This window comes from Dendrobium catenatum, unplaced genomic scaffold (genome assembly GCF_001605985.2).
Source record: "Dendrobium catenatum unplaced genomic scaffold, ASM160598v2 fragScaff_scaffold_1021, whole genome shotgun sequence".
Classification (NCBI taxonomy): domain Eukaryota; kingdom Viridiplantae; phylum Streptophyta; class Magnoliopsida; order Asparagales; family Orchidaceae; genus Dendrobium; species Dendrobium catenatum.
In genome coordinates this window covers 2,343,462-2,359,894 of record NW_021319483.1, presented here as the reverse complement: position 1 = coordinate 2,359,894, position 16,433 = coordinate 2,343,462, and the positions used below count along the sequence as shown (strand labels likewise).

The 16,433-nt window shown below is 35.0% G+C and overlaps 1 protein-coding gene across 2 annotated transcripts in view; it reads right to left on the bottom strand.

Annotated features, from left to right (window-relative positions):
* The window catches only part of LOC110106273 (L-arabinokinase), a 59,768-nt gene that overhangs the window by 42,913 nt on the left and 422 nt on the right, over positions 1-16,433 (bottom strand). Inside the window, exons 1-9 of one of the 2 annotated variants that reach the window (XM_020836106.2) lie at positions 16,092-16,379; positions 15,669-15,776; positions 15,529-15,597; positions 15,346-15,429; positions 15,158-15,234; positions 14,934-15,000; positions 12,163-12,220; positions 11,969-12,036; positions 11,819-11,881 (exon numbers count right to left, since the gene is read on the bottom strand). In XM_020836106.2, the coding sequence (XP_020691765.1) occupies positions 11,819-11,881; positions 11,969-12,036; positions 12,163-12,220; positions 14,934-15,000; positions 15,158-15,234; positions 15,346-15,429; positions 15,529-15,597; positions 15,669-15,776; positions 16,092-16,208 (711 nt within the window). In that variant the 5' untranslated portion in view covers positions 16,209-16,379. Of the gene's footprint in view, positions 1-11,818; positions 11,882-11,968; positions 12,037-12,162; positions 12,221-14,933; positions 15,001-15,157; positions 15,235-15,345; positions 15,430-15,528; positions 15,598-15,668; positions 15,777-16,091; positions 16,380-16,433 lie in introns of those variants that run through there. The other variant, XM_020836107.2, reaches the window with a different exon arrangement.

Below are 16,433 nucleotides of genomic sequence, written 5' to 3'. Positions count from 1 at the left end.
TTTGATATAAGCATATTTAATAGGTGTGTGTGATGTGATGCAATGAGGAGTTACACAAGAATTTAAAAGAGAATTAAATTTTAGCTCCACAAATTATCTAATCATGCATCAAAGTTAAGTCAATTATAAGTAATTCGCGGTGTTCAATTTGCTAGGCAAAGAAACTACGACAAGAGAGCTAAACTCTTTAAGCAAATGCGAAGGAAAAATAAAACAAAGGCTAGTAAATAGAAATCCCACAATTAATACAAAGTTGTTCACCTTGAGACCTTTAACTCTCTCTTCCTACGGAGACTAGGTTGAGCGACGGAAGATTGTCCAAACTAGCATGGAGGTTGCCACTAAGATGGAAGCACCAAGGAACGTTGCCGTGGAAGAGGATCTCGGAGGTGGAGGAGGCACGGTAAATCGACCTTTGATAATCCAAGTGTAGACGGAGAAGTGTTCGTCAATGGAGTCTACAAGCGTCGGCAAGATTCGGTCCAAGTATTCGTCGACGGTATCGTCGAAGTCAAATCCGACGTCAAAGAATTGTGATCGCAAGATGTTGACTCTTCCGTTGCGGTCGTATTCAAACCCGTAGTTCCACTCGGGTTCGTCCATGCATCCTTGGAGTGGAGCCGGATGGTCGCCGCAAGTAAGATCTTCCCAAGGAGGAGGGGTGGAGCGGCGGCTTGGCTAAGGGAGAAGTAGGCCGGCGGTAGAGCAAGGAGGAGAGGGGCGGGCTAGGTGGTGCACAACTGAAATTTGATTTCAGTTTGGAATTTAGGGGATGAAATTAGGGATTTTTGAAATTGCAATAATGTAATTAAGGCATTAATTGAAATTTCAATTATGGGGAATATTAGGGGGCCGGCGGTAGAGGAAAATAGGAGCAGGTTTTGAAAAATAAAAACTAAAATAATCTCAGTTTCATTTGTGTTATGACGTGGAGGGGAGGCAATTAGGCTGATTTGATTTCAAACAAATCAAGAGGATGGGAGGGAAATTGATTGCCTAATCAATGGAAATCCCATTATTGAGGCCGGCGGCAATGCTGGAGAGAGAGGGAGAGATTTAAGGAGGGAAATTGGGTTGCCAAACTTGGATTTAGATTTAAAATTTCTGAAATAAATTTCCAATAAAATTTTAAATTTAAAATTGGGATTTATTCCAAAACTTTCCAAAATTGGATCTCAACAATTTGGAGGGAGATTGCAATTTGGAAATCAGGATTTGTGAAGGAGGGGGAGGAAGGGCTGGAAGAGGAAGTGGCCGGGTGGAGGTGGAAGGGAGGAGGCCGGCGGTAAGGGGCCGGCTGGTGCAATTGGGGGTGGTCGACGTGCAGGGCTAGGGGCGGCGGCAGCAAGGGGTTTTCGGCCTTCTTCTACCCTCTCTTCTTCCTTTGAAATCTTCTATGATGGAGATGAAGATTCGCGGACTCCAACCTTGGATAGCTTTCAAGTGAACTCACAAAGAGAACACACGAGAACTCACTAAGAGATCTCTACGTTATTGAGCTCACAAAGAGAACAAAACAAGGGAAATTTCATTTCAATCATCAATAATCCTCATACAAGATACAATGGCCATATAAATAGGCTCCAAAGAAAATAAAGTGCAAAAGTCTAAAATTCCCCTTGGGGCTACAAAAGCAACTACTACCCTCAGGGGTAAAATGGGAAACTACGAAAATAAAAGCATAATATAAAAACTGATGGTACAAGTAAAATCAATAATAAAGGCTCGCAATCATGGCCGTCGATCTCCGTGGTCGTCTCTGATAGATGCGCCGAAATCTCCTATCGATGACCTCATCAGTGTGTGCTATAAGCAGTGCATGGATGAACCTTTTGGCTTTTGTTTTTCTGCTAGCTTCCTTGATGTAAAACCTGAAATTGACGATCGTAAGCATTGCACGCATCTCGATGCATCGCGACGAAATTTAAGTAAAATTTCATGTTTCTGAATTTTTGCTAAATAACTTAATAGCCCTTAAGAATCTTAAAGAAAAATAAATGCATGAGAGGACAAAGTGGTCCTTTGGCAAATCTCTAAACCACTAAATGCCTTACGGGACCGAATAGTTTCGGTCCCTTTCATTTTCTCCCACACGGGTTTATTTGGCCGAACGTAAGAAGAGGCGCGGACGGGAGAGGGCGACGGGAAGCTTCGACGGAGTCATTGGCGGCGGTTTCTGGCGACTTTCTTTGAGGGAAAGTGTAGAGAAGACTAAGAGAAGATTAAGGTAAGTTGTAATTAAGAGATTTCTCAAATTTTGATAAAGTTTTCTTTAAGGGAAAAATCTAGGTCTTGAAAAAAACTTCACATTTCTTTAGGAGATTGTTAGTGGAGGTAGGAAGGATAATTCTAAACCTAGAAATGAGGTTTTTCCTCAAAAATGTTGAGTTGGAAAAATTAGAGTTTTTTCATATTATTGGATTTTTAAGAAGTTTCCTAAGGAGTAATGTTCCAATGATCATAGGAGGATTTCTAATGATATAGATTAGGATTTTTCTCAAAATATTATTTTTCCTAATTTTTAATTAATTTATCCGAAAATTTGGTTTATTTTAAATTAATTTATGCTTTAGCAATACGTTAATTTTGAGTGATTAGTAATATTATACAAAATTAGAGAGAGAGAGGGGGAGAGAGAGAGAGAGAGAGAGAGAGATACTATAGTAATTTATAGGAAAAGAAGAATTAAGTTTGAGCTTATTAGTTTTAGCTTATGAATATTAAATTATTTCTTATAGGTGTTAATTTTTGTGACCTCGAAGGAAAGAGTACAAGTGAAGAAAAATAATTACCAATTTTAAGGTAAGTAAACATGTTTCTATGTTACGGTAATTGTATCGTTTCAAATTTTCATTTAATTGTTATTGCAAGTTATTCACTTTACTGCATTTCAAATGATTCAATGTTTCATCTCTAGCATATTAAGTTATTCACTATATTACTGCATAAAGCTTAAGATAGAGCATAATATTATAATATATGAATATGATATGATTGATATATTGAATGATTGCGTGTGCATATTGAAATGATGGAGCTCACCCCTTTATAGCTGGGGACGTTGTACCCGTGCACATTAAAATGGTAAAGGTTATGGAATAGGATATGGTAAATGAGTACCTTCATTGGTACTAGACAGTGGATCATGTGACGGTTGTACTATATATATGAAAATGAGAAAGTTACAAATACATATATGATGAATGTAAACTGAATATAAAATGATATGCATTTATGATTTATGATATGTTTAAATGAAAAGTGACATCTAGCATATTACTTCTACTGCCTTGAATTACTGTAATTTATAGGCATTGTTACTCGTTAAGCTTTGGCTTATTGTTGTTGCTCTAACTTTTATTTCAAGTAAGTTTAAGATAATCAAATGAGCAGAAGAGACAGAAATGTCTACCATATACGTGAGGTACAAAAAGAAAGTTATTTAAGTTAAGTTATTTTTGTATCAGTTTATATTTTTTATGTTTAGTGGCTCTTTCAATGAATTGGAAATAGATTTAGATTATGATTTTATCATCCGACCATTTGTTCCCGCCTCGTTAATTCGAGCCCCTGGGTCGGGTCGTGACACTTGATGATATGTTGGTTCCAGCAAGATGCATGTCGCAAATTTTTTAAAAAAAATTGTAAGTTGATTTGAGCATGACATTTGACTATATAATATTTGTTATAAATTTGCTTCTCTATTGGAACAAGCAATTGATGCCCCCCTTCTTCCCCTTCATGTGAACCTAGTTCACTCATGACAAATACTTACCCAATCTCCCACCGCGCACAACTTAGCTCTACCGTGCAATCAAAATCACATGACCTTCTTCCCCTCTCAATCCCACGAACAACTGCTACACCTCTCCTCCACGCACAACTCCCATTGAATCCCACCTTCTCCAGGTGTTGTCGAACCTACCTCCCAGTAACCTCTCGCCTCCCCCTTTTTGCCACCTTCTCGAACCTCCCAAGGCTAACATTCAACTCCCTACCATCTAGCCTCAACCACTCACAAACCCAATTGATCCAGTCAACCCACTCACCACCCTATTGTAGCGCCTCCTCAGCATTTTAAACGCCAACTATAAGCATTTAAATTTTTTTTTTATAATTATACAGCTAAAATAATTTTAAATAATAACTACATTTAAAATTTGTCCTATTGTTGCATACACCACCACCCTTTTAAAATACTTCTTTGCTATCAGATCTATACATCTAATGTATCACTTACTATACTTCTTCCCCTAATCTAAGGATTCAAATCAATGGAAGAATGAACTTCACCTCATTCTCAACTCTCAATATCCCCACTGAAGATTAGATCACATACATCTTTAAGATTTAGTGTCAATGATAAGCGTACAACTCCTGACATAATGAGATCCTAATCTTCTTGGCTCATAATTGTTAGCTTCAACTCAAAAAGAGATAGATGCAATTTTCTCTAATTGTCAATATGCAACCACTAGTACCTGAAATCCTTTCTAATTAACCAATGGATCCTCATATTCTCTTTTTATATTTCATTGCTCCCACGTTTCCCATAGAACTCTAAAATGCCTAGCTCTAATACTAGTTGTTGAGAAAAGTGTGCATTCAAAAACAATGGCACGAGGTGAATCCTAATCTTCTTGGCTCATATTCTAAAAGTGTGCATTCAATAGTCCAATAAAAATAGGAAACAAATATTTTTTTTCAATTTTATCATTTTTATCTAATTTGTATTCAGGAAACTAAATGCGTTGAAGAAAATGCTAAGGAGATTGATAATTTAGAATTTAAACTATAGTATTTAGATATTAGTCATATTAGAAATGTTTTAGGTGTGATTATAAATAAGAGTTAGAAAGATAATGTTGTAAAAATTAATATAATTAGAGATAGGATTATAGCTTTAAAGATTATTGTTGATGCTAAGATTATTAATATAATAATTGCTTATGCTCTTCAAATTGGTTTGAATATGTGTTCAAAATTAAGATTAGAAATGAGTTAGAAGAATAAATACAAAAAATACATTTTGAAGAAAGAATTTTTATTGATGGAGATTTAAATGGACATCTTTATAGAGATGTAGATGATTTTGAAAGCATTCATGATAGCTATAGGTTTGAAGCGACTAGTGAATGTAGTAAAATCATATTAGATTTTTTATAGTTTATGATTTTGTAATTACTAATACATTATTTAAGAAAAGAGATGAGCATCTGATGGGGACATCAGATCATGGAAAGTATATCAGAAACATGGCCAACGATCTATGACCACGATTGCGCCAATCTATTTTTGATTTCTCATATGTATTTGTTTTATTTGTTTGCATTATGTATTTGTTTGCATTATGTATTTGTTTATTTGCATTTTTCGTTTTACCCTTACTTAAGGGTCTGGTCATATGTAAGTCCTAGGGGCAACATTGTCTTTTAGTTCTCTTTCATTGTATGAGGCTATTTATAAGCCCCTTATGTTTCTTTTCAAGGTAATGAATGATTATTATGAAAATTCTTGCAATCTTGTGTTCTTGTGAGAGCTTGAGAGTTTTGAAGAGAAATCCCTAAGAGAGGGAATCAGATCACCCACCAGCCGCAGGAAGAGTTTGGGCTCGTGGTCGCCTTCATTTTCTTACCCCCTTCCCCTAAACCTCCACCCAACCCTAATCCTAGCCGTCGGCCGCCCCTACCCAATCCCCTTTTGCCTCCAAGAAAATTCAAATTCCCACATCAATACCTTCCTTTTCCACCAAATCCTATTAAAGAAGACTTTGATTTCAAATTAATAAATCAAATTTGAAATCTTTCCCAAACTAGACAACCTATTTTAGGAAAGTCCCCTAAATCCAAGCCCAAATCAATTTCAAATTGAAATTGATTAAAATTCAGTTCCTTGGATGAACCTATTTTTGGAAAGGGGTGACAATCAAATAAATTGATCAAATCTAAATTAATTGATTAATTAAAGCTCTAGGTCCAAATACATTGAACCTAGACATATTTCCCCTTACTCTCTCTTGGCCAAATTCCCCTTGTACCCACCTACTTAAATTCCTTCCAAAAGGAAGCCTCTCCCATTGGAATTAATTCAAACTCTTTCCCTCTCTCCTTCGTGCTGCCTCTCTCTCTCCAATCCTTCATTAATCCTTCCAAATCTAGAGGATTAATTAGGGAAACGACTACCTAATTTCCCTCCATCCTCCACCTTTAAAATATAAACCATATTTTCCCACCTCCCTCTCTAACCTAGCCGGCCCTAACCCTAACTCCACCAAAATCTGAACCTAAACTCTCCCAAGCCTCCTACCTTGGCCGGCCACCTTCCCATCCCTTCTTCTACTTGAATTCCTTGGAGAAACTTCTTTTTCTCAAGGAGAATCCTCAAGGACAGCAAATAGCATCTTCCACAATACTTCAACGCCACGTATCATATACATGGTCGATCTTGAACTCGACTCCAGCTACGTCTACAACAAACAAGGCTTCGTCGACATCCTCCGATCACCCTTTTTCGACGTCAATCCGAAGGTAGATAATTCTGTCGAGGAATACTTGAAGCACATCACATTCAATCTTTCGAAAGCCATCGAAAAACAATTGTCCACCATTTAGTGGCAAATCACCACCACGCCAAGACAAGGGTGAACTCTTTCCCCCTCCTCAATTTCCTTCCTATTTTCCTTCGATTGTGGTTGTGTCTCAAGCATAAATAATCTTGCAAAGCTCTCCGCCAAAGCTTAGTAAACGTAGGGAATGAGTGATGGACTTCTATGTATCTAATCTCGTTGTTAATCTAGGGATGTTATTGAAAATCCTCTATATTTGCTTATATTTTTTTTAATTATTTTGTGATCCTAACTATTATTGTGTAACTTGGCCTAAACTAAGGCACCCCTTTCTTATTTTTCATTTTCGTTAAGTGGGTAATGTTTTACTTCTTATTGCTCTTACTTGAAAGCGTACAAATTCTTATATCCATCATCTAAAGCATTTATAGTTCTACATAAGCATCTCATCACTTATAAAAATGAAAATAGTAAAACTCGGATTAATTATGTTTTATAAGAAAAATAAATCATTTAGATTGCAAAGATTGTAAAATTATTCCTAGTGAAAGTTTATGTACCTAACATTGCTTATTAGTTTTGAGCTTTAAGATGAATAAACGGAAAATAAAAAATAAAGTAAAAAATTATTCTAGGATTAGATGAGAGCATTTAAAAAAAAAAAGATTTAACAAAAATATTTTTGAGAGAAAGATTCTAGATCTTAAAATTTTATCTGTGCATGAGAAAACTAATGTTATGTAGGAAAAAATAGCTTGTGGTATTAAAAATATTGTAAAGGAAGTATTTAGAGTATCAAAGAGAAAAGCTACTAATAATAAAAAATAGTTGATTGTGGAATCAAAATGTGGAAAAAAGATTAAAAATAAGAAGTTTTGTTATAAAAATTAGTTTAGATGTAAAAACTTTGATAATTGGGTAAGATATAAAGAGATCCGTAAGGAGTCTAAGAACGTAAGATGAGATGTAAAGATTTTAGTTTTTAATGATTTATATAATAGATTAATACTAAGGAGGACGAAAGATAAATGTATAATTTAGCAAAAAAAAGAGATATGAGTAGCAAGGATTTAGTTCAAGTGAAGTGCATTAAGGATGAAGATCAAATAGTTATTTTATTAGAAGAAGATATTCAACAAAGATTGATGAGATATTTTGCTAAGCTTTTCAATAAAGATTCTGAGAATACAATTGACTTTAGTGACTTTAGCACCTTAAATGAAAATAAAGATTTTTGTTTTTATCGGCGCATTAGTAAAACCGAAGTTAGAAAGGATTTAAAGAAAATGAAATATGGAAAAGCTGTTGGATTTGATGATATTCTAAGAGAGGTGTTCAAATGCTTAAGAGATGAAGAAATTTCTTGGCCTACTAAATTGTTTGATATTATTTTGAAGACTAAAAATATGTCAGAAGAGTGGAGAATGAGTAAAGAATGAATGATTCATATTTTTAAGAATAAATGTGATGCAGAATATTGTGCGAATGATAGAGAAATTGAGTAAACGTGACATACTATAAAACTATTGAAGATAATTATAAAGCATAGGTTACGACATGATACTAATGTTTCTCAAAATCAATTTGGATTCATGTCGGGTAGGTCTACTATGGAAGCTATACATTTATTGAGAGATTTGATGGAGAAGCATAGAGAGAATAAGGAGGATCTATAAGTGATATTTATTGATTTAGAGAAAGCATATGATAAAGTTTCGAGAGAAGTGCTATTGAGAGTTCTAGAAAATAAGGGCTTAATAATGCTTATATTCAAGTCATTAAGGATATGTATGCAGGAGATACTAATTATGTTCAAACCCAAGGTGATTTGACCAAGTATTTTTGATGTAGGACTACATGCAAAATCGGAAACTTGCACAAAATAGTTTAAGAACAATTTTAGATTTTCGTTATTCGTGATTAAAACAACAAAGTAAAACTCATAAATGGTCAATTCCGTTTAGGCTAAGCTACGCAAGAGACTAAACAAAATCAAAGCACATAGGAAAATTAAAACATTGCATGTGGAGTAGTTTCCAACTTAACCAAGACATAACAATGAGATCTAAGAGCAAAGAAGTAACAACCCTATGATTACTAGTGGATGGCGATTAGTAGCACAATATCTTTCTTAAACAAACTCTCAACAAAGTAAGTAGAATTTGAAAGTAAGTGAATCAAGGAAAAAGATCATCTTCTCGGAGAGACGTCGTGATTCACCACGTACCTTTCATTAGTCTTCTTCAACAATTACTACGGGAGGAAGAAATTTCTAGGGATCCATCAATGATTGGAATCGCGCCGACGATGGAAATTGGAGAAGAACCACGACGCCTTGGCCGTCGGATGCAAAATCGGAATCAAACGCCGAATCGACCATGCATCAATATCATGTAAAGAGAGAATGAACTAGAGAGGGAGGGAGATAGATGACGGTGGGAGGGAGGAAGAGGCTAGGGTTAGGGAAGAACTAGATGGGATGAAGAAAAAATGTTATAATCTCCATACCAAAACTATTCTCAGATTTTTAGTAGAAGTGGAGGGAAAAATCTGAAATTTGAATTTCAAATACATGTAATTAGGGGCCTTAATGTAGCATTAAAGGAGGGGGACCATCAAGGGGGGCCGGCGGCATAGTGAAGGGGGAGGGGTTTTGGGGAGAGTGTAATGGGTTTCCTAATTCGCTCCGACAAATTAATGAATAAAATTTTCAAATCTGTTTCAATTCAAATTTGAAATTGAAACCTCATTGAAACTTCCTAATTTGGCACCGGGCAAAATTTGGAAACTTTCACTCATCAAAAATTTCAAATTTCAAATTTGAAATACATGAGGTGGCGGCAAAGGAGCAGGCGATTACGAGGAAGTGGGGTGGTGGTGGAAGGGGAGGCCGAGATTAGGGAGATGGCCGGCGATTAAAGGGGCGGCTGGCAAGATGATGGGGAGGGGACGGTTTTGGGGAGGTTGAGCTTGGGTGGGTGAGATTAGGAGGTGGCGGTTAGTGGTGGGGAATGACCGGTGGTGGGCGTTGGATAGATGGGAAAGAAGGGAAGATGAAGAGCCACCGGTGGTGACTGTTGGGTACTACGGGTGGCCTCTCCTATGCTCCACCAATCTTTCAAACTCTCTCTCAAGCTCTCACACAAAAGCTTCAAGAAGATCAAATGCAGGAAAAATTTTCAATATCATTCATTAGCTTCAAAAGTACAAGATGAAGGCTTTAAATAGCCTATTACAATGACTTAAAGCAAAAGGACTCAAATACCCTCAAGGGGCTACATGACTCAATCCCTCAAGCAAGGGTAAAAAGGGAAAAATGCTGAAATAAATTACATCCATAAGAAAATAAAATACACCAATAAGAAAATAACAATACTAAAATCAAAAGTACATCGGATAAATCGTGGCCGTAGATCTACGGCCACGTCGACGATAGACTTTCCAACTGATGTCCCCATCAATTTTCCTATTCCAGTTGGATTACATCAAAGATCAACCTTAAGCCCATATCTTTTTGCTTTAGTCATGGATGTTCTCACTAGACATTTGCAAGAGGTTGTACCCTGGTGTATGCTTTTTGCTAATGATATTCTTCTTGTTGATAATACTAGAGATGGAGTTGAAGGTAAACTTGAATAATGGCGATCGACCTTAGAGTCTAAAGGTTTTAGTTGAGTTGGTCTGAAATTGAATATATGGATTGTAATTTTTATTAGCAATAGATATAGTGGGGGGGTTGTGACTTTGAGCAATCAAGTCATTAATAAGAGTACATGGTTTAGATATCTCGTGTCTATTATTCAGAGTGATGATGAAAAAGATAGGGATATTATTAGTAGAATTCAAGTTGGATGGTTGAAGTGGAAGAATGCATCGGACTTATTGTGTGATAAAAAGGTCCACCTCAAACTTAAAGGAAAATTCTATAAGATGGTGGTGAGACCTGTAATGTTTTATGGTGCAGAATATTGGCCACTAAAATAGAAGTATAATATTAAGTGTTGCAAAGATGAGAATGCTCAAGTGGATTAGTGGCTTTACTCTTAGAGACAGGATACAAAACGAGCATATACGTGAAAAGGTTGGAGTAGCTCCAATGGAAAATAAGAGTAGAGAGAGTCGCCTTAGATGATTTAGTTGCATAAAATGGAAGCCTTCTGGTGACCTGATTAGGAGAGTAGATGTATTAGATTTAGCTTATGTTAAGAAAGGTAGAGGTAGACCTAAAAAGACTTAGTTAGAAAATATTAGAAATGACATTTTTTAGATTTAAATGAGAATTTGACTCTTAACATGACATAATGGAGAAAAAGGATTTATGTAGCCGAACCGACAAGTGGGATAAATGCTTGATATTATTGTTATTGTTGTTGTTTTATCTTACTAGTATTCTTCCTCTCTCACTCGATCACTCTCTTATTACCTCTCTAACATGCCTCCGTAGGTTAAGCTCATCGGACATAAAATAAAGCATTTCGACTCTAATGTCAGACCACTTTGCCAGTCGCTATAATAACCACCAAGTTCCTTGAGTACTCTAGGTTCTAAATATCATTTCAAGTATTTCGTATCATAACAACCACCTAATAAGGAAATTGTTCCTATGTCATCAATCAAGATAACTACTAACCTCAATTATTCCACAAGACACTTCTTTGATCTTCGCCTCTACACTTGGTTGGATGAAAGAGAAGTGTGATGTCTTGCTATCATTGATTTATTCTCCTTTTATAAAGCAACATGTGGTGCAAGTTTGAAGGATTATGTGTGAATAGGATATTAAATTTGATAGGAACTAAAATTAAAATATTAAGATCAAATATTATCCAAGACTTAGAGATCGAAAAGGTCAACAGAAATTAGACTCCACACCAAACACATTTTTTGCGAAAAACCAAAAATTATTGTCTTCTTATCCATGTGATTGCCTCTTCTTCTAAATTAAATTTATATTTGGTGTTAATTTCATTCTTGTAAGTTGACCATATTTGGTGCAGTCTAAGAGAGATAATTTGGCATGTCTGCTACAACAAGTATTTTGAGATGAATATTTAAAAAATAAAGAAATATTCCATTTCGCATGAGGGAAAAAAAATAAGCATATCCAAGTATCATCACATTTGCAATGCAATGCGATGCACCTGTTTGCTACTTGGTTTTTATCATCAATTTACAATTTGCATGCCTGAACATCTATTCTAAGAAAAGCATGAGAAAGACTTCAGCAAGAGCCAAGATGGCAGCTTGGCATACCTGGCCACCAAAATTAAAAATAAGCAATTTCACATCCTCGCCAATGCCCAGTTCCTTTCTCACCTGTACAGCAATAATATCAAAATAACTCATAGAAGAAGAAAGGAAAATTTAAATGTTAAGACTATTTTCCCCTTGAGATATCCAGACCTCTAATCTAGATTTATGTAATCTTCTGACAACTAAAGGTATATCAATAACATCTCGAAAAGCAGGCACTGAAATTTTGAGAAAAGGAAGAATGAGTTAGAGAAGGCCAAAAGGCTAAAGTAGTAACCAGCCAGAACTAAAAGAAACTTAAAGAAAAAAAAAAACATATATAATTAGCTTAATAGATGGCATACTTGGACAATATCCAGGAAGCCGAAGCAAGAATTCGCAGTGAGAGTAATCTTCAGCTATCTGAAAATGGTATTAAAAAACAAGGGATAAAGACCGTCAAATGCTTGAGGAAAAGGAAGTGGATAAGTACAGTAACTCAATCTATATGAACCATAATCGAAAGGAAATTGCTGATAATCATAAACAACATATTTTGACACCTAGAAGCCATTTTCCATTTCCACCAAATGACTTCTAAAATCTTGTTTAGAAATTTTAAGTCTAACAAGTATAAAATGAAAATAAAAACCTAAGGTCCATATTTAAACAAGTGTAACAGCATTTCAAGCAGGAAACTGGCTGATCAAAACTGCAATAGCTAATAAGATAAAGAAGGAGCCTTCCTGTGAACGGATTGAGGCCATCAATAAACTCACACCTATTTCTATTATCGAACTACTCAGTGGAAACATGGTAGACCATATTCCAGCGTGTTATACCAATACTAGGAGTTTCACCCGCAGATTAGAAGCAAGATAACTTAAAGGAAGGTTAGATAAGCGAGCAAAGTGTTGAAGTTAACATAGCCATTTTGAACATAATACTTTTAAAGATTAACGGTTGAGATACAAAAGAGAAGAAAAATAAGTCGGGAAGAACAGGTTAATGTAGAGAAAAGGTTTAAAGGAGCATTGTTTCCAAAGATTAAAACCTCACTAAAGAAAATGACATCAAGAGGATGTTTCAAACGCAGAATAGTTTTAGGGTGAAATGTACAAACCCTTTCAAATTAAGAAAATATTTCTTTCTTCTTCTTTTTTTTTTTTTGCCATTTAGCTCTATGGAGTTGATTTTTCTAAGTATTTTTTTGGTTGATCTGAAGTGTCATATTCCTATTGGTTTAAAATCTTCTCTCCTCTGTGTCTCTCTCCTGTTATGTGATTGATCTGACTGCAGCTATTGAGCAACAAAGTAAACACCCTCTATTTCTCTCTCTCTCTCTATCTCTACATCAATATTTATCTTCTTCTTCCTCAATTTTCCTTCCCCTTCACTAGAATAAACAAGAGAAAATTTACTTTTTCTTGATGGTATATCTGGATTATCATTATTATTGTGATTTCTTGAATAGATTAATGTAAACTTTCATTAAATTCATTAAACTCTCGTGTTTAATGCACTGAAGTGGGAATAGATTATAAGATAGTTTACAATTATAAGTTTAAATTTAGAATAAGGCTAATAGCTTAAGCTGATTAGGTTCCAATTTGGCTTTGATAATAACAACTCTAAAAGTGTTTCAGTAATTGATTGAAGTTAGTAATGAGTAGGGTCATGATTTTCATCTAGGGTGAATTGGATGGATCATTACTAAACTTGGAATTTCATGTCACTCACTCAGGGGTAAGCGACTATTGTTTATTAAGAGATAAATGTACCATTTTTTGTTAAGGATGTTATCATTGTTACTTATATTAAATTCTTAAATATAGTGGGCAGACAAATCTACTTCCAATATTTAATTATTACTATGCGTGTGTTAATAGATCTCAATTATTGTTCATAATAAATTAATCATGTGATAGAAGTAACTTTGCCTTGATTTATTGCCACACAAACTCCTATTCATTAAATTTAATTTCTATTGAAGAGAGTCTATTTTTATACACATTAGTTTTATTAAATGCAATAAATATTATCCTAAAAATTCTATATGTTATAAAATTAGTTTCCATATTTATCATACAATACTCATCATAAACTTGCAAATGAAAAATCATAAACTTGCAAATCAAAAACTTAGAAATTATATGTATATATGCAGTGATATGTAGATCAACAAAACTCTTTTAGATACTAACTAGGCGGGCCGACGAACCCACTGAGTAATGACCCTATAAGAAACTATTGGATTTTCTTGGTTTGGTATTTACCTTCCCAGTGCAGGGAAGGTAAACATCAAAGTATCAAACCAAGAAAATCCAAAAAAATCCTATTGAGTCATCACTTTGTGGGCTCAATTAATGACTAATAAGTTATATTTTGAGAATTATGATGATACTTATTATGATTGCATATGGATATATTTTAATGAAATTTTATTGATGATTGTTTGGCATACACATTTAAAATATTATGGTACTAAAATCCATTATATGAATTACGCCATGGTTCATTTATACATTAATGACATTGATTATCTGCTACTATATGGTCACTCTTCCCTTTTTGGTTGTTCATATTGCATGTAACATATCCTTGCTACTAACTTTAATAAATAGAAAATTCACTCGTTGTAAACCTTGCTCATACCAAGTTTTAATACAGTCCTAGATGAATCATCACCACAGGAAAAGATTTATAAGCAATAGTATCTCATTTAATTTTGTAAGCTTTCTAGTAGGATTTTTATTTTATTTTATTTTTTTCTTGGGTAATTTTATTTCTAAAGTTATTTTTTTCAATTCTCTTCTTATTTTTGTTTTCCCTTCTTTATTAATGTACTATCATTTTGATTTATAGTAATGAAATGAAATCATAATTTTTCTTTCTTTTTTTACACTGATATGTTTTGTTATATTACTTATATATCAATTTTCCTTTTTTCGAGTACAAAACATGTTTTGCCTATCTCTTCGTCACATCGCATGATGTCAAGATGTACCCTCTTCCAAACTCAGTGTGTGATAGCCTTGATGTCAAAGATGGCTCAAGAAGATATACAAGGCCATAGAGCAGTAAAGTTGAACAAAAGAGAGAAAAGTTAAAATTGTCCAAATATTTAATTTATCACCTGCAAGACAATAGACCGAAGATGATTTCCAGTAGCCATGACATACTCAGCATATATAAAGTCCCAGCTGCAAGACAAATTATAGTGAGCCCAAGTAACAAAACATAAGGTTTTTGGTTTTTATAGTTCCTGTCAACTTGGTCCTCACAACCAATAAAGCATACAAAATAGCATAACATTACTGCATAATACCATAGAAGAAAAAAAATGATGAAAACATTTACCTGAAATTTGTAACACAAACAGATCGTATCCCTGCATCAGCTGCTGCCCTGCATGCTACAGGAACAACATCTGAAATCTGTTTCCACAAAAACAACAAAATTAAAACTATAGCAAAAAAAGCTCTTTAAATAATGGAAAATTATAAAACTACTAACAAACTTCCTGTTGTAATATGAATAGTCATTACCACTAAGTCAGCCTTTATGGACTTGAGCCACTCAACCTCAGTTGCCAAAATTGAGGCTCGAGGCACAACGGCAGTCTCAAGATACTTCACAGAATGAATAAAAAATTCATCAATATAAAACTTCAAATGAAACCTCATAGCACATCATACTAACAGAGTACATAAGGAAAATAATATGACAACCTTCTCCAAGGAAGCTAAGCGATCCACTGTCAAAGCATCAGTTTGAACAGCACCAGAATCCAACAAAACCTTTTTTTTTTTCGCATCACGAAATCAGCAAATCCTTGAAACAAATAGTTGAATAACTCCCTCTACATTACCTTTCGAATGTACAGATTAGGAGATTGTATATCCGTTGTAAAAACAAACTCTGGAGCTGCAGTAACCACATGAACCTCGTGCCCAGCTTCAACCAGATGCCGGACGACCTGCCAAGATGAAAAAAATTTCTTCAATATATAATAATGCAAGCCAATAAACGTGAAGTACTCTTCAAATGACTTTCACCACCCCAAATTCCCACTAAAAATGCAAGCTTTGCGGTAGTCAAAACCAATATTGTCACAATTCCACCTTCTGCAAAAAAACCTACCTCCAAATTCATCAATCAAACAATTCATCCATAATTCTACTACTAATACTCAAAAACCCTCATTCTGAACGGAACCCAACATCCTATTCCTTGATCAAAACACGAAATAAATACTAAGTGGAGAGACGAAGGAGTAATGAATTGACTCCACCTCGACAACCCTGGTAGCGTGGCCGAAACCATGGCCGGTAACGTAGTAAGCGAGGATGGCGTGCTTTCGCTTAACCAACACCACTTCATCCGCATCGCCAATGCAAACTTTCCCCATAATCCAACTCCGAAAGAAGAAAAGGGAAAAGGAGAAACCAAAAGAAGAAGAAGAAAGACGGTCAGAACTGAGAAGAAACGAAACAATTTCCTTTCATTCCTTTCATTCGAAATCCTACACCAAAGCGCGGGTATTTATCAATCAGAGCAGAAACTGGCCCACTAGGGCGTTTAGTTTTAAACTTTGCTTCAACGGGCTCGACTTGAAGGTCGTCAATTTCTAATA